This window comes from Panthera tigris, chromosome A1, assembly GCF_018350195.1.
Source record: "Panthera tigris isolate Pti1 chromosome A1, P.tigris_Pti1_mat1.1, whole genome shotgun sequence".
NCBI lineage: Eukaryota > Metazoa > Chordata > Mammalia > Carnivora > Felidae > Panthera > Panthera tigris.
Window position 1 is genome coordinate 89453639 of NC_056660.1, and position 24914 is coordinate 89478552.

Genomic DNA, 24914 nt, shown 5'->3' on the forward strand with positions numbered 1-24914 from the left:
ACTCTGCAAAAACCAGAAGAGGAAGCTCTAAAGTTAGAAAAACAATCCTGAATTACACCTTCTAAAAGTTCAGAAAAATGAAGTTTAAATAAAAATGAACAGAAAAGTTATATGGTCAAATCTCATAGAAGCTATTAAGTTTTTTTAAAAGTTACCAGAATAACTAAACTCCCTATGGACAAGGAAAGCATACCACAAACATGCTCAAAAAACTACTTATAATTTCAAACGGAGCTAAAAATTTGACATTAAGAAATGATAAAAAAAACATAAATAAGAATTAGAAAAACTCAGTAAAGGAAAACTAAACTACCAAGAACTTAATGATGAATAACCACAAAAAGAGTATGCTTTTACAAAAAGAGGAAATTTTTAAAAATCACAAATAAATGAAGAACTAAGGGTTCAGAATCAATTGTTTTGTTATACACCAGCAATGAACAATTGGAATTTGACATTAAAAACAGCAATACCATTAGCACCCCAAAAATGAAATACAGTAAAATCTTGAATTGTGAGCATAATTTGTTCCAGAAACATGCTTATAATCCAAAGCATTCGTATATCAGTGAATTTCAAGAACCCTTGGCTCAGCTGTGATCATGTGAGATTCGGCATCACGAAGGACTCATATTGCAAGCCACTGCTCATTTATCAAGTTAAAATTTATTAGAAATGTTTGTTCATCTTGCAGAACACTCACAGAACAAGTTACTCACAAAGGTTTTACTGTACTTATGTACAGATCTAATAAAATATACACATGACCTGTATGAGGAAAACTAAAACTGTGATGAAAGAAATCAAAGAATTAAATAAATGGTAGATATTCCATGTTCAGCAATAGGAAGATTAAATATTATCAAGATGTCAGCTCTTCTCAACTTGACCTATAGATTCAATGCAATCTCAACTGAAAGTACAGCAAGTTATTTTGTAGATGTTGACAAACTAATTTTAAAGCCTTATATGCAGAGGCAAAAGATCACAAAATAATCAACACAAAATTGAAGGAGAAGAAGCTGGAGGATTGATGCTAGCTGCCTTCAAGACTTACTCTAAAGCTACAATCATCAAGACAGTGTGGTACTGGCAAAAGAATAGACAGATCAACAGAACCCCAATACATTCATACAGTCAACTGATCTTTGACAAAAGAACAAAGGCAATACAATGGAGAAAAGTTTTTCCAACAGATGCGCAGGAGTAACTGGATATCCACAAGCAAAAAAAAAAAAAAGTAGATACCTCACACTCTTTATAAAAATGAACTCAAAATGGATCACAGACTTAAATGTAAAACACAAAACCATAAAAATCCTAGAAGATAGCACAGAAGAAAATCTATTGTGATTTGGGTTTGCAATGACTTTTTAGCTATAACACCAAAAGCACAATCCATGAAAGAAATAATAAGCTGGACTTCATTAGAATTAATAACTTCTGTTCTGTGAAAGCCACTGTCAAGAGAATGAAAAAACAGGTCATAGACCGGGAGAAGGCATTTGCAAAGACCTATTTGGTAAAGGACTGTCAATCAAATACACAAAGAACTCTTAAAACTCAACAATAAGGAAACAACCCAATTTAAAACTGGGCAAAAGAGGGCACCTAGGTGGCTCAGTTAAGTTAAACATCCAACTTTGCCTCAGGTCATGATCTCATGGTTCATTAATTCAAGCCCCACATTGGGCTCTGTTCTGAGAGTGGAGACCCCACTTCGGATCCTCTGTCTCCCTCTCTCTCTGCCTCTCTCCGACTAGTGCTCACTCTCTCTCTCAAAAATAAACATTAAAAGATTTTTTTAGCATATAAGCATAAGAAAAGTTATGCTCTTAATCATATGTCATCAGGGAAATGAAAATTAAAAATAGTAACAATGAGATACCACCACACATACCATTTAGAATGGTCAACATACAGAACACTGACAACATCAAATGCTGGAAAGGATGTGGAGCAATAGGAAGTCTCATTCATTGCTAGTGGGAATGCAAAATGATATAGACATTTTGGAAGAGTTTAGCAGTTTCTTACAAAACTAAACATATTCTTACCATATGATCCAGCAATTGTACTCCCTGGCATTTACCCAAAGGAGTTGAAAACTTACATCCACACAAAAACCTGCACATGGATGTTTATAGCAGCTTTATTCGTAACTGCCAAAACTTGGAACAACAAAGATGTCCTTCCGTAGATGAACAGATAAATAAACTGTAGTAAACCCAGACAATGGAATATTATTTAGCACTAAAAAGAAATGAACTATCAAGCCATGAAAAGACATGGAGGAACTTAAATGCATATTATTAAGTGAAAGAAGCCAATCTTTAAGGCTACATACATACTACATGATTCCAACTATGTGACATTCTGGAAAAGGCAAAACTATGGAGGCAGTAAAAAGATCACAGGTTGCCAGGGTTCAAGGAGAGGGAAAGGAGGATGAATTGGCAGTGCACCAAAGTCTTTTAGAGCAGTAAAAATATTCTCTATGACTCATAATGGTGGATACACTCCATTATATATTTGTCTAGACCCGTAAAATGTACAACACCAAGAGTGAACCCTAATGTAAAGTATGGACTTTTTGGTGATCACATGTCACTGCAAGTTCATCAACTGTAATAAATGCATAATTCTGGTAGAGGATGTTGATAGTCAGGAGGTGGAGGGAGTCGTGCACTATACTTTGTCAAATGTGCTGTGAACCTAAAACAGCTCTAAAAATTAAAGTCATTAAAAAAACAAAAATTTAGATCAGTGGCTGCCAGGGGCTGGAAGTCAGGAGGTCTGCTTAAAAAAGGTGCATAGGGAAGTTTTCTGGGGGTGATAAAGCTCATATTGTAACTGTGGTCGTGGTTATACAACTGTGTATTTATTTTAAAAGCTGTACAACAGTAAAGTGAATTTTACGGTATTTTTATTTTACTGTAAATTATACCTTAATTTTTTTAAGTTTTAAAAATGATTCAAGAGACCAATATGCAAATTCAGAGAATAAATCTCTGAAAAAACACAAAGGAATTGGAATAAAAAAATATTATCCAAACTATACTGAAATGGTTTTCTTTAAAAATAATGTATAGTTTGAAATTTTTTTTCTTTATATACTGTACTTGAGAATATCAAGATAGAACAACCAACACCAAGATATATTCCAGTAAAATTACAGGTAAAAAAAAAAAAAATCCTTTGGGTATCTAGGCAAAAAGAGCAACTAACTAATAAAAGAAAGAAAATTATACTGGCATCAAGGCCATAGCAAAACTGAAGTAACATATATAAAATATTTAAAGAAAAAATGTGAGCCACCAATTTTATATTCAGCCAAACTGACTTTCAAATATAAAGGACACAAACTGTTATCAACATGCAAGAAATACAGAAAATACTGCTCCCATGAGCCCTTTCTAAAAGGAAACATCTAGAGAACAAGCTTCCAGAAAACCGAAATGATTAGGAATAAACAAACTGGTGGGAGGCACTGAATATATACTTACCTACAAAACAAAGTCTAAATGGGGAATTATGCAGGTTAAATAGGAAGGCTGATAGTATATAATGACTACATACTCTATCTAACAGTATAGACAGAAAACAACTACTTAATGGGAGTGAGGAGGGAAACGGGAATAATATTCCAAGCAGTTTTACCCGCTTTTGGTACTCATATTAGTAGTAGTATTTTTAGTACTGTTATTCTGAGACTGCAATGTAATATGGGATAAACCAAATAAGTAATTACGGGATATTCAAATTCCATCATCCCATGTCCCTGAGAACTAGGACACCCAGTATTAAAGGAGATACACATGTAATTACAGAAAAGGTTAACTAAAATCCCTGTTATTCTGATTCTGAATCAAAAGTCTCAATATATTTTTATATTTTAACTGTAAATATACAAATATATTTTTAAAAAATTTTATAAGTATGTATATATCATATAAGTATATATCTTTCAATCATAAACGTGTACGACTATACATATATGATGAAAAGCTATGATGCATATAGTCTTATTTCACAGCTCTGTCCAGTGAAAAGACCTAGAAACAGTGACCAACCCAATAGCAACAAGCATCTGTAGCAACAGATATTTTGGTCTTGAAATATCATTTCTAACTTAAAAAAAACAAAAGATTTCTTGGAAAAAATTATAAATTCCAGGTTTGAGGCAGTAAATACACAAGATGAGTCAAGAAAATCTTATTATATCAGATAGCAAGGAAACTACCAAAGACAGGGTTGTATCAAAAACTCATAAATCCTTTAAGAAGCTCTCCCACTGGCCAACAACAGGGCAATTTAAGCATCAAAATAAAAGTAATAATCACAATCCACAACATATGTTTGAAACTAAAATGTTTAGATATAGTAGTTAATAATGACACTTTAAAAAAACCTAATTAGGGGCGCCTGGGTGGCTCAGTCGGTTAAGCGTCCGACTTCGGCTCAGGTCACGATCTCGCGGTTCGTGAGTTCGAGCCCCGCGTCAGGCTCTGGGCTGATGGCTCAGAGCCTGGAGCCTGTTTCCGATTCTGTGTCTCCCTCTCTCTCTGCCCCTCCCCCGTTCATGCTCTGTCTCTCTCTGTCTCAAAAATAAATAAACGTTAAAAAAAAAAAATTTTAAAAACCTAATTAGTCACCATCAAAGAATGATAGTTTATACTGAAAACTGGTAAATAAAAGGAAACAAGCTTTCTTTTCTAATTAATCAGTAAGTGTGGGAAAGCATGTCTTTGTAGATGTAGCTCACTTAATGAAAAAAGATGACAGAATTAGAGTATCACTATTTCGCTTAGATATACATAATTTACTATTAAAACTATAAGGAAACAAAGGAAGTGATTAAAAGAAAGTAATGGTTACTTTTGAGAGCACAGAGGTGGTTATAATTGGCTGTGGCAAAGGAAGGGGCTCTGGGGTAGGTGAAAAAGTTCTAATTCTTGACCTGGATAGTGGTTACAAGGCTATTGACCTTATAATAATTCATTAACAGATTTGTCTGTGTGGTTTTCTTTATCTGTGTTTCATTTTACAATAAAAAAGGTTTTCTTTAAGAAGTAAATGATGAATAGCTATTTGGCTTATCTGGTTAATACCAAATGGCAAAAGGAACTCACCACCCATCCCGCTGGAACCAGAGGAGCATATGAGATAACTGTGGGTCCAGGATTCACTGACCTCAGGTCCCTAGAACTCTGCATCAAAGAATCTTAAGGAACTGGTGCTAAAGCATATACATGAACTGTCTTTGCATGAACTGAATTCAGGCCTTGACAATTTCTACATGTAGGAGCTTATGTATTCAAGACTGCTAAGACAAAAAGTGACCTTTCTGATAGCGGCTTTATTACAAGGTCCTGTTCCACAGACCAATTTCAACCAACAGTTTATCCTCCATGTTACTTGGTAAAGATACAACTATTTGTTAAGAAAGTTATTTCACAGGAATCCTTTCTTCCTTCCTATCTTGTATACAGATTTCTTACCAAAGCTCAGAGTAAGCAGAAAACAATGATTCAAAATTGTCAAGTAGTTCTCAACATAAGGTAAAGGGGGGGAAGAGTGAGGTAGTAGGAGGAAAGAGCAGAGGAGAATCCTCTTAACCTCAGAGATATAATCTCACTGACCAAAGTGAGTACTTTTTAGCTTATCCTGGTATTGTAAGAAAATGGAAACTTCCCTACATCCAAAGGACTTATAATTCAAAAACCACTAACACAGGCTGAAAAAAAGAGAAAAATACAGTTAAATACCTATCATGAGGAAATTAAAAGGGAAAAGCAAGAAAGGGTGACTGCCTGAGCTTTAAAGGTAACTGGTAAATCAGACAGCATGTTTCCCTTTGGGCTTACCTGATCCAGAAAGCCATATCTGACAGAAGACGGAGAAATTTTACTCTCTACCACACCTACTCTATGAAACTGAACACCCCTTACTTACCACCAGCACTCTAAAGAGAGAGGGAAACCAAGAGAGACTCGCGTGGGTACCCAGGGAGAGTGTTTAGGTTTACTGAATAGGTTCATAGAGATTTTGAGCTGACAAGGAAAGAATACTACTATCATTACTTTCCCTTTGCTTCCTGTAAATATTTTCCTGCCTAGTCTTGGCAATTATGTTTTGTCTATTAGTTACTTATATTGGTGCACTCCGTTCTTCTCACTCCCTAATATACCATAAGCTTCAGAATGCAGGGACTATGTTTTTTTCCATCCTATGTATCTTCCATATACCTAGTACAACACCTGGCAAGATGTTATACACATAGCATGTGTTCAGTATGTTTGCTGCATTAAATTAAAAAAAAAAAAAATTAAGGACAGTCAGGAAAAAGAGGAGAAACCTTGCAAAACTCAAGACAGAATGGAAGAAAAGTATGAGGAGGCATATTAGGCCAATATTAACACAAAACCTCTTTAGCACTGGTTGCCTTAAGAATAAGGCACCTGGTATTAACCAGGTGTATCCCTTCACCACCTTTGAAGTATTAAAAAAGAGGCTGCAGGCCCCCCCGCAGGGATGATGGGGATATCTCTGCGGCTCTGGTTCTAGGGGCTCTCCTATTTCTTTGACTAGGTCTAAACTGCATTAAGGTAGAAGGGAACTTTGAGATCTGCTTTGAATTCTTTAAAGATTTTGTGTTTCTGAATAAGGCTATCCTTAGAGACTCAGACTGAAAAGCAAATGAAGAAAATAAGGAGAAACAAATCTATCACATAACCTATTCTAGACCAGGCATTTCCCATCCCACTGGAAATCTGTAATTTGATAATACAAAAGCTCAATCCTACTTTGTCAGAGAATTAAGTATCAGAACAAACCTTTATGCACTAGGCAGTTCACATGTGTCATTTTTATTTCATCCTTGTCATTCCCATTTTTATAAAAGGACACTGACACTGAAATAAGCAATGAATGGGTTTTGAACTTTGACCAAAACCATATTCTTTCCACTGAACCTTCCCACTTCTAAGATAATTAGCACTGGTAAAATACAACACTGCCTCTTTAGTGCACTGGCATTAGAAAGCTTAATTTCTACCATCTTGATTTCCACACCATTAAATTTATGCGTGCATGTCTTACCACTTATTTCAAGCTCTGCCCAATGTGATTTCTTTCCATTTGCTGCTTCTTCAGAGGACATAATTGTGTACATCCTCCTAGGGTCAGGAGGCTCGTATTTTTCTTTGGGCATGCCTGTTGAATTGAAAAAAGCAATCAGTATTCTGAAGAACCAAATAACTGGAAATAACCAACATCTTTTTAAAAGTAAGTACCCATATTATCATCTCTAAATACCACTTCCCACTAAAAAGAAGCTTCTCGGAGAAATGGAGAATTGCAGGTCCAGGATCAGAAAAATATAAAACAAGGCTGGGTGCTAACAAAGATGCTGTGACAGCAGACAGCTTGGAGAAGCTTCCATTGGCCACAAGTAAGACAACATGAACATCAAAAGAGTAACTATTAAAAAAAAAAAAATTAAAAAAAAAAAAAAAATTCAGTCACCTAAAAAGTGGCAGAAGGGAAAGAATTAAGCATTTATCCTGCATTTCTGGCCAAAACTAAATAAGGGAATAATCTTAATAGAATTCCATCTAATAAATGCAGAAAGTTAAATAGTTAGAAAAATCACTATTTCACAACCCAAAATGAAAAAAAAAAAAAAAAAAAAAAAAAAAAAAAAAAAAAAAAAAAAAAGGACTGAGGCAATGACCACCAATGATTAATGAAAGCATTAGGTGAAAAAAAGAATACAATGGAAAAATTACAAATGGATATTCAGGCTATGAGATGTCAACACAATGGTCCATCTCATCATTAGGATGACTAAACTCATGTGCCAACACGACATATTTTGCCCCCTCATCTAAACATAGTAAAAATAAAAAAATTGAACGTGAATCAAATCAAGCACTCCTACTCCTGGTACCAGTTGACACAAAATGAAGGGGATAGAGGAATATGTTAAAAATAATACATTCGGGGTGCCTGGGTGGCTCAGGTCATGATCTGGTGGTTCATGAGTTCGAGCCCCACATTGGGCTCTGCACTGACAGCTCAGAGCCTGGAGTCTGCTTCAGATTCTGGGTCTCCCTCTCTCTCTTCCCCTTCCCCACTTGTGCGCATGCACTCTCTCAAAAATAACTAAACATTAAAAAAAATAACACAAGACATAACAACGTGAACATACTGAACACTTCTGAACTGTATACTTAAAAATGGTGAAGGCAGCAAATTGTTATATTTAACCACAATTAAAATTTTTTTAAAAATTGTAAACAACTCCACAAAAATACAGCCAACCAGATACAGAATATAGAAAGTTCTACATGAGAAAGATCCAATTTCTTCAAAAATAAAGGACATGAAAAACAGGAGACCAAATTGACATGGATTATACAACTTACAGGGCACAGCAATGAAATGCAATACCCACACCTTGTTTGGGTCCAATTTGAACAAACCAAGCATAAAAATTTTTGAGAATTTGAAAAACTAAATGTAAGTTGATACTGAAAGATTACTCTTCATTTCACTTGTGGTTATTTCCTTAATCCTTATCTGTTATCCATACATTCTGACATATTTACATGAAACGAAGTCTCACACCCTTGCATATCCCCCAAACTCCTTGCCTGAGTCTTCACCTTATTTGTTTGGATGAGTCCAAAGCCACTTAAGCCAACTCTCCACCTACTATGGATACATACCCAGCTAAATATAGCCAGAGAAAAACCTACTACACCATGTGAACTTAAAGGGAATCACTCAGCAATCACTTACCTCAAATGGACTATTTATGCCGCCAAGAAATTATACTTTAAATTCTCCTAGTCCCTTCTACGTGACTTTCTCTTCAAACTTCTAACATTTACCCTCCATCCTCCCTTTCTTACTTCCATTTTCTCATTGAAACAGAAAACAACCAAAAGAGGCCTTTCTATGAACTCCCACCCCCACCCATCTACACTCTCATTTAGTAGGACAAATTGCCTCTCTGAACACTCAATCTCATCCCCATCATCTTGCCTGTTCAAGGACATTACTTGGCAATTCTCTCTTACATCACTTTCCCCCTCTATACTAGATCTTTATCTTCAGTATACATATATATGGTATTATCTCCTTTATTTAAAAGTCCTAACCCCATTTCCCCCTCCAGTTACACTTTTTTTCTCATTCTCTTCACACACACACACACACACACACACACACACACACAAATAAATTATCCTTGGAAGTTACATATGCTGTCTCCTCCTCCCTTTTTCCCAGTTAAAATCATTCAAATCAGTATGTGCTTTTAACATTCCACCAAAAACTGCCAGGAAGAAAACCAGTGGCCCAACATTGTTGTAATCAATGCTCGTTTCTTAGACCTACTTTTGCTTGTCCTACGATCAGTATTTGATGTAGATGATCACTCCCTCTTAGACAGACTCACTCAGTTGGCTTCCAGGATATCTTTTCTCTTGGTTTTCCTCTTATCTTACTAAATTTAGTCTTTTGCTAGTTCTTCCTACAGTCAGAATTAACTCCATTTTACCAGCAGAAACCTGAAGCCCAAAAACGTTTAAGAAATTTAACCAGCATTATAAGGCTGGGAAGCAGCAGAGTCAGGCTTTGATTGCATCTGATTAAAAAGTTAAAGCTACTCTCTAAGTGAAATAAGACAATCACAAAAAGACAAACATTATTTCATTTACATGAGGTACTAAAGTAGTCAAACTCACAGAGACAGAAAGTAGAATGGCAGCTGCCAGGGGCTGGGGAAGGGAAGTTACTGAATGGGTGCAGAGTTTCAGTTTACGAGAATTACGGAGATGGATGGGGGGGGGGTAACTGTTGTACAACATTATGAATATATTTAATACTACTGAATGCTACATTTAAAAATGGTTTTAAGGTGATAAATTTTATGTACGTTTGCCACAATAAAAAAAGACTGGAAAAAAGCCAAAGCAACTCTATGCTGCCTTCCTAACTGATGGGAAGTAGAGCTATTTTTGAAACAGAAATGAGCTTTGGGCAGTCAAAACATAGAAGTAAATAATCCTTAAAAAGCTGCTTTAAAAAATATAAATGATGAGACTAATCATCTGCACAAGAAACAGCACATGTATTTTTTGTTTTCTTAAATATTATTGATGAAACTGTTGTCTTACATGTTAACTTCTGGAAAAGAGAAATACAAGGTCTGAAGTTTTTAGACTGTTACAAAATACCTAACAGAGAGCTATACAGTCAGAAAACTGTTCCTATTCTAGAAGACAATCTGGCAAAGCAAGTGCCTTTTCTGAATGATATGAATATCCTAGTAATAACCTAGAAAATATAAAACGTTGTGTAAGGCTACCAAAGCTTGATGGTAACAGTGCTTAAGATCACCCAAATGCCGTGATTTTGACCAGACTCTACTTAGAAAACAACCATCTGGGGGCACCTGGGTGGCTCAGTTGATTGAGCATCCAACTTCAGCTCAGGTCATGATCTCGAGGTTCATGAGTTCAAGCCCCACACTGGGCTCTGTGTGACAGCTCATAGCCTGGATGGAGCCGGCTTCAGATTCTGTGTCTCCCTCTCTCTGTGTCTGTGTCTGTGTGTGTGTCTCTCTCCGCCCCTCCCATGCTCATGCTCTCTCTCTCTCTCTCTCTCTCTCTCTCTCTCTCTCAAAAATAAATAAGACATTTAAAAAAATTTAGAAACCAACCATCTGATCTTCATTGGCTTTTCCAAATAGAATTTAACAATGGTAAGAAATTGGCTCTCTCCAGCTGAGTTCAGTATCTTGGTCCTATTATTAATCATTTGACTCCTTAGTGAAAGTTCAGAAGTCTGATTTGCCAACTACATGTGAGCTTAGTTTGAGTCAAGGTCCAGAGTTTGATTCCACTTCGGAGAATGGACAGAAGTGCCACTGAACTAATAAGAAATCTGAAAACTAGGTCCTGCACCTGGGGTCATTCCATTAGAGGGTCATAATTTCTGCATAGGTAGCCAACCACTCCCTTTCTTGATTTTTCATAATGTGGGATGGGTTGTCTTAAAATTTAAGAGACAGCTCATTAAATGTGAAAGCAGTGAGGAGATCATCTTTATTTCCAAATCCCTGAGACTGAGGATTCGGAAGTGGGGGTGGGGGGAGGTGTATGACAGCAGAGAAGTTGGCCAACCACTATACTGTACACCTGAAACTAATTTAACACTGTGTCAACTATAGTCAAATTAAAAAAAAAAAGTAGCAAATTGGACAAACTCCAGAAGCAGCAAGACAAGCACATCTGCCCACTGAACACCTCCCCATTTTTTTTTTTTTTTTTGACTCTGGCAAAGCATAGCATTGGTAGGGAAAAGGATATAAGAATGCACACAATTTAGCATCTTTCCCAAGACTTTGAAATCAACAAGCAGATCTCTCCTCTAAATAATCTGCAGTGGCATACCTTATTTTTATCTAAAAAGACTCAAAGGTTTCCAAAACAGACTTTAAAACTGTCAAGGATTACAAAAGAATTAGAAACAGCTAGGCCAGGGTAAGCAGCTATGCAGCACCTGACTAGTCAATCCCCTATCCCTCCAACCCAACACCAGACATCACTACTGACCCTGGCAGCATAAAACCCACCCCCACACTGGATCTGAGAAACAGTTTTTCATTATCTTAGAATAATTATTTGCCTTAAAGAAACACAGGACATTAATTTACCAACATAGAAAGACAGGCTTTCATAATTAAACATTTTAAGAAATGGCCTCAAAATACAGAACTATAATCACAGTGGGAAAGTTAGCGTTGCAAAGCAGAGTTACAAACCATAACACAACTAATAAGGTTATCCTGGAGTGTTTAAACTAAGAGTGGCCTAACTGCATACCATAAACTTAGAAAAACAGCTATCTAAATGAGGAAAAAAAATTAGGAACCTACAGATTCTCTACCTAACATTTCCAGAAATGGTCTGTGTGTGTGTGTGTATGGATATGGTGCAGTGAGGGGCCTGGGGCAGGAATCACAGGGAGGGGTTACGAGGGATTTATCAGAATCTAAAATAAAAGAAGAACACCTAAATAGGAAACAGACTAGAATGAAGATACAAAGGTCCTTGCAAAAAGTTATACCCCACCCCTATAGCCCTAAAAAGATTCATAGTTCCCTAATCAAATGCCTTATATTAAATCTATTTTAACCATCCTCTGGCTAGGAGTGGAAAGAAACAGCTGCTAGAAACAGGAACATAAAGAAAGGGGTAGGAACCTCTGGTCTTTTTCCTGTTAGGAACCAAACTTCTACCAATCAAAACCAGGGACAATCAGGTATCTGAATGTTCCCATGGAAGGAAAACGTAATTATAAAAACCACCAACTGGGGGCTGAAATCCACTAATCATAACTACCCGCAGCCAATAGGTGTGCCACAGCCTGCCTCTCCCTCATCTGTACTTAACCTTCACAATCAGTCTGAGTGGAAGCCAACAGAAGTGCTTAAGTACCCACCCACACCATATCTGTATAAAATGCAAGTCAACAGAGCGGTCAATGTCAAACACAAGTTAAGCATAATACACGCAGCACAACGATTATACAAAATCATACAAAAGAAAAAAGAAATACTACAGAAATCGAAAAATATTCCACAAAAAAATTGTTTCTTGTGCTTAAAAAACTACATAAACAAAAACTACAAATAAAGAAGTCAACTGTGCAACAACAAAAAGTGAGATAAAAAGAGTGTAGATCTAAGAGTGTAGAGGAAAAAATATTTGAATATTAGAATCTCTAGAACAAAATCAAGGCAAAAAAGGAAAGTCACAGACTACATAAACATAATTCCTACTAAAACAAGAAGCAAAGACAGGTGAAAATTAAATACACTTTTTTATGGAAAAACAAAAGAAAAGAGATGATTAACATAATATCTAAGAGAGTAATTGAGTAATGCCATAACTCAATAAACCTACGCTTTGGTATTTACCAAAGAGAAAAAAAACTGCATTTCCAAAAAAATACATTTATATAAACTTGCATAATAGTTTTATTCATAAGCACCAAAACCTGAAAACTGAAATGTCCTCGACAATGAAAGGATAATCAAAGGATAAATACTACTCAGCAATAAAAAAGGAATAAACTATTGATACATAACACACATATACAGATGAATCTCAAACATTACAAACTGAATGAAAAAGACCCAAAAGAGATTCCATTTACATGAATGTGCAGTGGTAACAATGGCTGCCCTAATGGGAAATGATGAAAATACCCAATATCTTAAATGAGGTGTGGTTTATATTGGTATATATTATGTACCAAAATTCAAACTGTACATTTAAGGCCTATACATTTTACTTTATATAAATTTTACCTTAACTAAAAAACCTTCTGTACTCAAAGACTTGGTCAGGTGTGAAGACAAACAAAAGGACATTTTCAAGCAATTACTAACAAAACATACAACCCATGTACTTTTCTAAATTACTCATTATAGCATTATGACAAAAAGTGCACACAACTTAAGTGGCCATTAACAAGAATGTACAATTAAATGAGTCACTCTACAGCCACACTAGGGGAAATCATGCAGCTGTAGGAAGAATGATGGTAAGTATTGGCATTACATTGAATTATTTACTTTGTATTTTAGGATTAAGCAAAGAATGACTTATGTCAATGATGTTAAGAACCAAAATTTTCAGGGTAAGAAAGCATTTATAAATCAAGTGAAAACACCAACACCAAAACTGACTTGAGAATATCAATATAAACCAATGATTTTAAATTTGTTTCTAACAATGCACTGGAGTGCTTCAGAAGCTATGCTATGTCTGGAATAACAGCACCTCTAATCCTCAGTTTTGATCTCTAATACCAAGAAAGCAAAGTTCTTTGTAAAATGGACAATTACAAGTCTGGGGCAGGAAATGTATAAAATGTATAAAGCCTGAGACATCCTTTAGTGCCAAAAACCTAAGTCAACAGGACACAGGAGCCAGTTAGAAGGGGTCCTCACTGGCCAAAACTGTGGACAACTTGAGCAAAAAGAATCATAAGTATAAAGGAATGAAATACACTGAATCAACAAAGATGTGTAGATAATGTAAGTACCTGTGCTACAGAAAACAGCTGGCAGTGCTGTAAAAGGTGGATTAGCAGCAGAGGAAACTACTGCAGTAATCAAGGCAAGAAAAAAGCAAGGGGGAGGAGGAGGAAAGGGAGTGCCAAAGGTGCAAGTTAGACAGACACCATTGAAGGCAGCTTTCAAACTAAGAAAATTGGTCACCAAAGAGAAAGATTTAGGTGTTTAACTTTTCAGCAAGTACCGCATTTGAGTTAACCAAACAGTTCCAGATGAAGAACAGCCCCACTTTACAAAAGAATGACAGCTAACAAATGAATAATAAAAAAAAAAAAAGCAGTATCATTTTATAACTCCTTTTTTAGGCAAGGATTCTAAATTGTGTTAAAACCATTAGATGAATCACTGGCACTGGTGTAATGCTAAGGTAACACCATCATCCAAATTGTTTTTGGATCACAAGGTAGAAAATGTTAAAGGGAGGAATAAAAGGTTACCTTCTTCAATCTTCACGACACTAATGGGGGGGAGAACCAGACACTGACTGAGTCTCTTGATATGACAGAACCCCAAGTGCACATCAACAATGTTCACCTTGATGAAGAACTAGAGGAACTGGCCAGATAACACCAAAGAAGCAATCAGACAAAGTGAGAATGCAGGAGCTTCTGCAGGATAACTGGTCTGCTTCAACAAGCTGGTGCCAGAACTATTTTAGATTTGAAGAGAATTAAGGGATACATAATCAGAGGTAATAAATGGTCCCTATATAAGACCCACAAATCAGCAATAAAGGACATTTTGTGGGCAGATGGGGAAACATTTAGTACCTAGTTCATATTTAAAATATGAATGAATAAGGGATGCCTGGGTGGCTCAGTTGGTTGAGCTCTTGATTTCAGCTCAGGTCATGATCTTGCAGTTTGTGAGATGGAGCCCCGTGTCTGGCTCTGTGCTGACAGATTCTTGGGATTGATTCCCTCTCCCTCCCTCTCTCTCTCTCTCTCTCTCTCTCTCTCTCTCTGCCCCTCCTCTGCTCATGCTCTCTCTCGCTAAATAAACATGAAAAAATTTTAATATTAATGAATAATTATGAAATCATGTTATTTTGGCCATGTACAAAAATGTTAAGAGGCACTCTGAAGTTGAAGAATTTATTTTAATTATATTGGCCAGATCTTTTTCAAGGAAAATGAAGTTGAATTACAGCCATCCTCAACTGACAAAAAATGCTAAATTTAACATCTCTTTTTTCCTTTTTACATTTTCATATCCATTCTTTGTGTATTCTTTCTCAAACATGAAGGAGAAAAGGACTGGGGCAGAGGAAAGGGAGGCAGGGAAGCAGAAAGAAACTCATGCGCAGAAAGACCCTTTTCATTGACTTATCAGGCCCCTGTCAGAGCTACAAGTTAGGGTGTACAGTTGACACCTGAACAACACAGCTGAAAACCCATGTGTAACTTCTGACTCCCCAAAATCTTTACTAATAGCCCACTGCCGACCTCAAGCCTTACTGATAACATGAACGTCTGATTAATACATATTTTGTATGTTATATATTATACACTGTATTCTTACAATAAAGCTAGAGAAAAGAAAATCATATGGCAGAGAAAGTAGTTACAGAACTGTACTATAAAAAATCGACACATAAATGGACCTGTGCAGTTCAAACCCGTATTGAGACAACCATATTTGAAAAACTAGTGACACTAACCTTGGTGCCAATTTATTTCTTCTAATCCAATTTTTCACTAAATCAGACTGATTTTTAACTCTTTATAATTTCTAAACCTGTCTTCTCCATTTTCACTGCTACTGAAGCTAATTTACACGCTCCTTATTTCTCACCTTCAAGTACTAACAATCTCCTCTATCCACATCTACCTTCCAGATAGATGCCTGCTCATGTTGCTCCCCTGCTTAAAAACCAAAGATGGCCCTTTCCACCGATTTACCTACCTAAATTCCAAATTTCAAATTCCTTTATTATCTAGACTTAGCCAACTATTTTCTCATTCCTCTTCATCCACTTACACTCATGCCACCCTATAAAGTCCTAAATTGATTACAGCAAACCTACTTCTAAGGGGTAGTATTTTAGTATGTGCTAACCCCTTCACCAAAGACAACCTTCACGCTAGACTTCTACTCGCCCTTCAAGCAAACCCAAGTCACATGTTGGAGCCTCTGCAAACCCTTCCCAATAAAAGCACATGTTCACTACTCCCTCCTCTGCGCACCAAACACTTTCTCCACCATCTGTCACACCGAACACCCAAACAGTTTGCATCTCCCGGAGTCTGGTGGAAGTACTACTAGAACATTCCACTAATGAACTGGTCTAAACATTCTTTCATTCATGACCCAGAATCAGGTATTCACAGAAGAAAAATCCCAAAGCAACTCAGTACATCTGAACCATGCTTCCTTAGGGAGCTTTCTTTACAGAATCACTCATTCACCAAATGCTTACTAATCACCTTCTCTGTGTCAAGTACTCTGTCAGGTGCCAGAAATAAACAATAAATAAATACATGGTCATGGCACTTTATCTGCTTGGGGAGCAACAATTTCACAATCATATAATCACACTACAACCCTTTCTTATTTTTACAGTCATCACTCTAATTTAGGACTTTGCCTTTTTTCAACTATTATAATAAACTCTCATAATTGGTATTTATGCCTTATAGATTACAACTAACCTACATAACACTCAAATTATTAATTATTATTAACCTACATAACACTCTCAACTTCTAAAGCTGAGTCCTAATTACACTGCAGAATTCAGGAAAAAGAACCATTCTTTGTAAAAAACTGGGAAGTCTTCTGGAATGATTTCTGGTCCTATATCAGCTTTAAAACTGGGATTCTATGGCATCCTCTCTCCCATCACTGCCCCCCACCTAAACTTTCTACTCCTTAGAAAACAAATTCAAACTTCTTAGTTTAGAATTCAAAATATTCCCTTTCCAGATTTTATCCAATACTTTTTTTTTTGGATGCAACTGGCAGATAACTGCCATCCTTCAAATATGCTCCACTATCTTCTATTACCATTACAAAAACACCAAGCCACTGTAAGAATGCCACCAAAAAAAAAAAAAAAAAAAAGGAAAAAGAAAGAAAAGGAAAAGAAAAAGGAAATGAAAAAGAAAAAAATTACTCCCTCTTTGAATACAATCCAATTTATTCACAGGTACATTAAAAATCTGCATAACAATAAATACTAATTTAACCTGTTTTCTGTTCCTACCAAGACATGTAATAAGACATGTAAAATGTCACATAAACACAATAATTCGATGCTTTTTTAAAATATGAAAACACTCTGGAACTTTAAATCGATAGTAATTATGGCAGGCCTAGCACACCCTGTACCTTACCTTCTGTTTCTTCCAGGTGTATTAGTTGAATTCTACACATGAGAAACATGTGACTCTCTGTAACTGAAATCAGCTACTTCCCGCGGACTACGTTCTTAAGTCTTTTTTTAGAACTTCAAGTCAGTTAAGGCACAGCTCCATCTCACTTTAAACCCCAATCATCCTGACTCTCAATGTCATCACATTTGTCTTCTTTTTCTATCCAGATTTCCACCACGATTGATGGGCCAATTAAAAGTTTACACAGATGATAAGCCTCATTCAGGAGCTGTCCTTAGTGGCAAAACTATCACCCTGTCTATCACTAGTGCCCTGTGGCAAGCCAAGCATAAAAAAAACCTTTGCAAGAAGACTACTCTTATCTAAAAAGCAAAACTTAAATCCAAACTGTGAGATCTGTTGAGTTCAAGGCTACTGTTATAAACAGCCAAAGATACTGCAGGTATCTTACATTTCATGATTATCTCTCAAAACAGGTTTCTGAATTGCACAGGAGAGATAATAGAAAAAAACAAGGCACCAAAAAGATCTTACTAAAAAGTGAAATTGTCATCTTGGTCTTCCAACCTGCCCTTCCTCTATGATCCCCACACTAGCTTTCCAAGCCAGAAATAGGAGTATTATCCTTAACTCTTTCCTATCCAATCCCAGCCTTCATATCCAGTTCCCTAGTTCTAGTCCACTTGACCTCCTAAATCTTCGTCTCACCCAATCTGTCTCAACCTCCCAGGCTCTTCCCTGAGATACGAGCTAATGCAACAGTCTCAGACCCACGTTCTTCTGCTGCACCCCAACTTGAATGCAGCCTTAGACACTATCCAAAGTGACCTCCTAAAAACACAAGTACTTAACTCATGGTCCTAAAACCACATCTCCTTCATCTTTGTACCCACGGACTGACAGTGCACCTGACACAAAGGAGGCTCAAATATGAGTTGAATTAAACAGAGGAACCCCAGGCTCATCTACAAAACAGGCCCCTGTGTGCCTCTCCAGTCATATCCAATTCCCACTTACCTCTCACAAACCTCTGTGCTTTACCATATGCTATCGCTCCTGCCTGAAATGCCATCTCTCCCTCTCCTCCAGATACCTTAAGGAACTCTGGTCATCTTCAAATGCCAAATCAGATATCCGACTTCAAACAGGTCCTTCCTTCCCTATCCCTCCCAAACACGGAGCTTATCATTCCCTGCTTTGAGCTTTTCCGAACCTTGAAGATTTTTTCTATAAGAGTATCTTTAACCACACCTGACTTTTTCTTTTATGTCTCACTCACCTACTCTAATATAGCTCCTTGCACTTCTATTTTTAATATTTTTTCTCTTCAGAGCCTGGCAAATAGTAAGTGCTTGGTGAATAATTATAAGAATTCAAGGAGAGAAGCTGTGATAATTAAAAAAAAAAAAAAGAGATAGCAAACATTTGTAAGAGACAAGTGTGCTAACAGAAGCAGGGCCCATTTTACCAGCAATAAGAAAAACTAACATCTTTCTAACCTTGAAAGCAAAATCTAGAAAAACCAGACAGAAAGGACCAAAAACCGAGAGTACTGGTTCTAGGACAAGAATCAAGGGGACAAACTTAAAGATTAAATTGTATAAACATAATCTTAGTGACATGCCCTAGCAGATTAAGAGCAAACCTCAAACAGATGGGGGTAACGGCAAAACTGTGTTGCACTGCCCATCTGCCACACTCTGCACTTGGCAGTAACAGCCAATGTTATCTGAGCACTCACCTCGTGACAGGCCTATCAGGCCCTTCACATACATGGTCTCATTTAACCCTTCAGGACTCCTGTAAGTAAATACTACTATTCTCCTTACAAACAGAAGGGAAGGTCCAGAGAATGAGTAACTTACCCGAGGTCACAGAGATACCAGTGGCACAACTATGATTTTAACCCAAGTCTGATCCACAAGTCTGTGCTCTATCTAACCACTATGCACTCATTTACTTTTATTACTCTCAGTTCAATTCTCAAAGCAGCCCATGAGTTAGATAATATCGCATTGTATTTTAGATGAAGACACAAGGGTTTAAATCATTTGCCAAGGTCATACATGCTTGTTAAGTAGTAGAGCTGGGGCGGGGGGGGGGGGGGGGGGGTTGAACCTAGGACAATCTAGCTCTTCACACTACTCTAGAATTCTGTCACTGATAAAGCCAAGATCTCATGTTCATTCCTCAAATATTGTGTGGTTGAGACCATCAGCCCTCCAGTTTCCTTCACAGATGTATCATCTTTCCAAGCTACTCCCCACCTGCCTTCTCTACTCCCAACCTCTGCCTAATACTCTAAGACAGCAGATCTCAAACACTATCATCTCAGAATGCTTACATACTTTTAAAAACTCACAAATACCCCCAAAGAGCTTTCATTTATGTAGGTTATACCTATCAACATTTGTCATCCTAGAAATTACAACTAAGAAAATTTTAAATATGTATTAACTTGTTAAATATACAACCATCCCATGTTAAAACATTTTTATGAAAAGGAACTATTTTTGAAAACAAAGTAAAATTTTGTGAGAAGAATGACACTGTCTTGCATTTTTGCAAGTCTCTTTAATGTCTGACATACTAGAAGACAGCTGGATTTGCATATCTGCTCCGAAGTCAATCTGATCAGATCCCACACATCATTTTTTTTAGCTTCTGGAAAACTCCACTGTACACTCATTAAGAGATTAAGAACGAAAAAGACAAATAACATCTTAGTAATATTTTTAAGAACTTGAGGTTTCTGTAGCCACCTCCCCCTCCTAAAATCTCACACACAATTTCCTTAAATCCTTTTTCAAGTAGTACAAAAATAAGTTCCAGTCCAAACTGGTTTAAAATTTCCAATCAGTAAAAGACCTTGGTGAAAATGGAGCGATTTTTAAATTATGGTAAAATATTCCTCCAAAACATAGAGCTGAACAGCAGATGTAGCAGTCAAAACCAAGCTCTAACAGGAAAAGATCGGCATACCCATCTGCATCCGCAGTGCCCAGCCCGTAACAGACAGCCTGCAACAGCCTGTTACCAGACTCCTGTCACAACGCAATTCTAACTGTGTGCATGGGCCCAATCACACACGAGTGAGTATAAAATATAGTCAGAGAAGCAGAGAGAGAAGTTTCCTGTGCAACAACCATAGGAAACTACCAATTTGAAAGGTCAAAAATGGTTCGGGGGGCACAGCTCAGTTGGTTGAGCATCCGAATTCAGCTCAGGTCATGATCTTGTGGTTTGTGAGTTGTTTATGAGTTTGAGCCCCAGAACAGGCTTGTTGCTGTTGGCGCAGAGCCCACATCAGATCCTCTGTCCCCCCCTCTCTGCCCCTATCCCACTTGCGCTCTCTTACTTAAAAAAATAAGTAAATATATTTTTAAAAATTGTTGAAATACTAGCAATTTCAGTCAATCCAATAAATTAACTCAAAACACAACTATGAAAACACAGCAAATACAGGTTAGGTTAGATTTTTATTCTATATTTGAAGTTAAAGTACAACATACTAAGACAAGTAAGATTTGCCATCTAATCAGCAAAAGCTAAGTAAGTGCCCACTAATAAGCAGGGTAAGTAAGTCAAAACCTCACCAAGATCAAAACGGCAAGGTAAGGGGGGCCACCAATCCTAAATCTGCTCCTTAGCATGAGATAAGCTGTAAACAACCATCTCATTTACAGCTTCAGCACCAAATGATGGATGCCAACAGAAATCTCTTCATTTCCTTCTTATCTTTTGTCAGATTTTCCATAATTTGCTGCTCTCTCTCTTACAACTCATGATAGTCTAGCTACCACCAACTAGTGGTGATTTTGGCCTTTGAGGCATTCAACATTTATTCTAATTTATATATCCAATCACTTAGGAGGTTTTAATATCCTGGCCATGTTTTAACCCACTAGTCCTTTTTTCCCCTACAAGAAAATTATTCATGAAATGCTGACCTTACAAATCATCAATAATAACACTACAATATTGCTCTGAAGCTACCTAGTGATGTTTCAGAAGATTTGGAAAGAAATCTTAAGCAACTCTGTTGAAATGGAGTTCCATTATGCACTGCTTTCTGACCACATAAGTGACTGCCTTTTCCCAAAACAATGAAATGCTTTAAAACTGGATTTTTGGCCAGCATGAATAGTATTCTTATGTGGACTCTCATGAAGTTTTTGATCCATAACCTAAGAGGATCACAAATATTAAGAATCTGCCAGGTAGTTCCATTCTATCAACAAGATCAGCCACCAATGTAAATGGTTATAAATTTGGGGCAGCAATTGGGTCTCCCTATATCATCAAATGTATATCAAAGGTCCATTCTAAGCCACAGCACCATGAGAGTGTGTTAGGACGGAAGTGGGGGATGTACAGTGAAATTAATACAAACTAGAGGGGTGCCTGGGTGGCTCAGCCGGTTGAGCATCTGACTCTTATCTCAACTCAGGTTGAGACCAATGTCATGGTCTTGAGACACAGCCCCACATCAGGCCTGCTTAAGATATTCTTTCTCTTGGGGGCGCCTGGGTGGCTCAGTCAGTTAGGCGTCCAACTTTGACTCAGGTCATGATCTCGCGGTCCGTGAGTTCGAGCCCCGCATCAGGCTGTGTGCTGACAGCTCAGAGCCCGGAGCCTGCCTCAGATTCTGTGTCTCCATCTCTCTCTGACCCTTCCCCGTTCATGCTCTGTCTCTCTCTGTCTCAAAAATAAATGTTAAAAAGAAAATTAAAAAAAAAAGATATTCTCTCTTTCTCTCCCTCTGCCCCTCCCCTGTTCACTTGCACTCTCAAAAAAAAAAACAAAAACAAAAACACACAAACTAGAGTCAAACAGACCGATATCAAGAAAGATATGTTTACATTCAACTTTAAGGCTAAAGCTTCCTCATTTATAAGATGATATCTACCTCACAATTTTGGTATGAGGATCAAATAAAATAACACATGTAAAGCACAATGCGTACCACATCATTAGCATTCAACAAAGCTCCTTCTTTCTTTGACTGCAAATCCCTAAGTCTGAATATCTCTAGTCTCCCTAAAATTAGAAACCAAATGATAATTCTTTAGATGTCCCAAATAAAGTACAGTTTTAATTTTCAACAATTTTAGATGAAAATATACAAAAGAAGCTTTCAGTCCACAAAACATGGCAGTTAGCTTCATCAGATACTGCTTTATGATGCTGTGGTGTTTGCATACAACCATACACAATCTTACGAAAGAAAAAAAAATTGCCCCCCAAAAAGCTGAATGCAAGAAATATTTTTGACTTAACTTGAATAAATCTTCGTTTCTATTTGGTCTTAATTAGCAAGGACTCCTCTAATATCCTTTTTCATCTATCTCGCCACACCACCCCCACTCAAAATCTGCCTAGTTAAAAAAAATCTATATGGGACAGCTAGATGTATCCAGAGAATCACCTGTAATACTCCTTTTAGATACAAAGATCACTGTCTAATTTTTGTTTTGTTAGATCTCCATATGCTTACTTTGTAAGGTATATATGTGTAGCAAATAATTTTGAAAGAAAATGACTATGCCTTCTTTGCTACTATTCTACATTTAAAAGTACATCAAACATTTAACTCAACTGCAGACTGCTGAGCACAGGACAAATACAAATCTAGCAAGGGAATATGAAGAGTAAATTTTAGGCTTTCAGTAACTGAAGACTGAAAGTTCTAATATTATGATTTCACATCAGGTCCACCTCCAATGAGGAAATTTTTCCTTTGTTTTTTAAATCACATAAAAGTCCACAAAGAAAAAGCTTTATGTGATCCAATAAAAAGTTCATCATTTCAGCTAATATATCAGGGAAAAGTCTGAAATATAAATATATATAGAAATTTCCTAAGTTTTGGGCTTATGGAAAACATAAGGTAGGCAACAAATATAGGTGTTTACCTTCAGTCAACCCTGTCCTCTTCTTTATATTACCCCCTTTCCTTCTTTCCCACTCTAAACTTTTCCAAACAGCAGTCTATAACATTTTTCCATCTTAACCTCCCATTTGTCCCCAGCCTAACCTACAGTCTGACTTCCACCTCCCTGGTCCCAGAAAAATTTGCTCTGCTTATATTCATCTAACCGCCAAATCCTATTAAACTATTCTCAGAGCTCATCCTACCCTAAACCTGGCCGTCACTCGTCACTGAAAACTCCCTCTTGCTCGGCACGCCTACCTTTCTTGGCATCTGTAATTGTACTCTCTTATTCTCCTACCTCTTTAACCATTTTATTGCCGTTGTGTCCAAAATGTAATTTTTGGCTGTTCCTAAGGGTTCCCTTGGTCACCTCTTCTTCCTGTCCTATATTATCCTGTGTTTCATTAAGTAAGCTTCACACTTAAGTGTATGCATATTTTTATTCTGTTCAGCAGGAGCCATAATTCTCAACTGATTCTCAAATGGGGACTCTACCTCCCTAAAAAAAGGTAAAAAGCATTTGTTCATACACTCTTCCTGAGTGATCTCCAAACTTCCAATACTAACTATATACTAACCAAGTCTTTAAAATTCCCAACCATTCTCTGGTCCAGATACCTATTAAGACATAGTGCACCTAAATACCCAATGGGCATATGAAAGTCAGATGCAAAAGCAACCTATTCCACTTCCCTTTTCCAAATCTGCTCTTCTTCCTCTACTTCCCCCAAGTTAAATCATACCAAGTTACCCAAGCTAAAAACCTTCTGAGTGGTACTCAATTCCCTATTTTTATAACTCATTGCTTGTCTGTCCCTAATTTGGTATCTTTCAAATTTATCCTATTCTTGTCCAGCTCCTATGCTGATATCCTTAGCCTCTCACAAGGACTTAAATGAACTCTGACCCCTTTCATCCACTGTCCGTATTTTTACTCTCCTGAAAAAAGTGTGTCACACACAATTGCCCCACTACTATCCACTCAACCTCTCAGTGGATCCTCAGGATATACAGACAGAAGTCCCAACACTTTAAGAAAGAGCCTTAGACTATTCACAAACTGTTTCTGGCCCCTCCTCCTATCCCTCCCATCCTTGCGTCCTATGTTTCACAGCCAAAGTCGTATGTAACTTGACTTTGCAAATATCATTCCTTCTCCATGAAAAGTCCTACTCAGCCTGGCAAGTGCCTATTCACCCTTAAAAACTCAGCTCAAAGACCTCGGAGATGACTCTATCAAGTTTCCCAAGCAGAATTAGTTGTTCCTTTCTTAGCACTTGCTTTGTATACTCCTTATTACTGTATAACCTGTGAGAGTTTTATTGGTCCATTTGTCTTTACACCCCACTATAAACCCCACTTGGGACAAAAGACCATAAGCCCCATAAGGATAGCAAGTCTATACATGGTGCCTAACATATGGGTGTTTGGGTATTTTTTGAACCGCGTTTCAGTACTATTTTAAAATGCTGTATTCAAGTATAAT

General features: G+C 37.1%; 1 protein-coding gene across 3 annotated transcripts in view; it reads right to left on the bottom strand.

The window, feature by feature from the left end:
- The window catches only part of CNOT6 (CCR4-NOT transcription complex subunit 6), a 77142-nt gene that overhangs the window by 47748 nt on the left and 4480 nt on the right, over positions 1-24914 (bottom strand). For all 3 annotated transcript variants that reach the window (XR_006215840.1, XM_042981857.1, XM_007083067.2), the window contains one exon: positions 7102-7215. Coding sequence is in view for 2 of the 3 variants with exons in the window: in XM_042981857.1 (XP_042837791.1) it covers positions 7102-7213 (112 nt within the window). In the remaining variant the exon portion in view is untranslated. Of the gene's footprint in view, positions 1-7101; positions 7216-24914 lie in introns of those variants that run through there.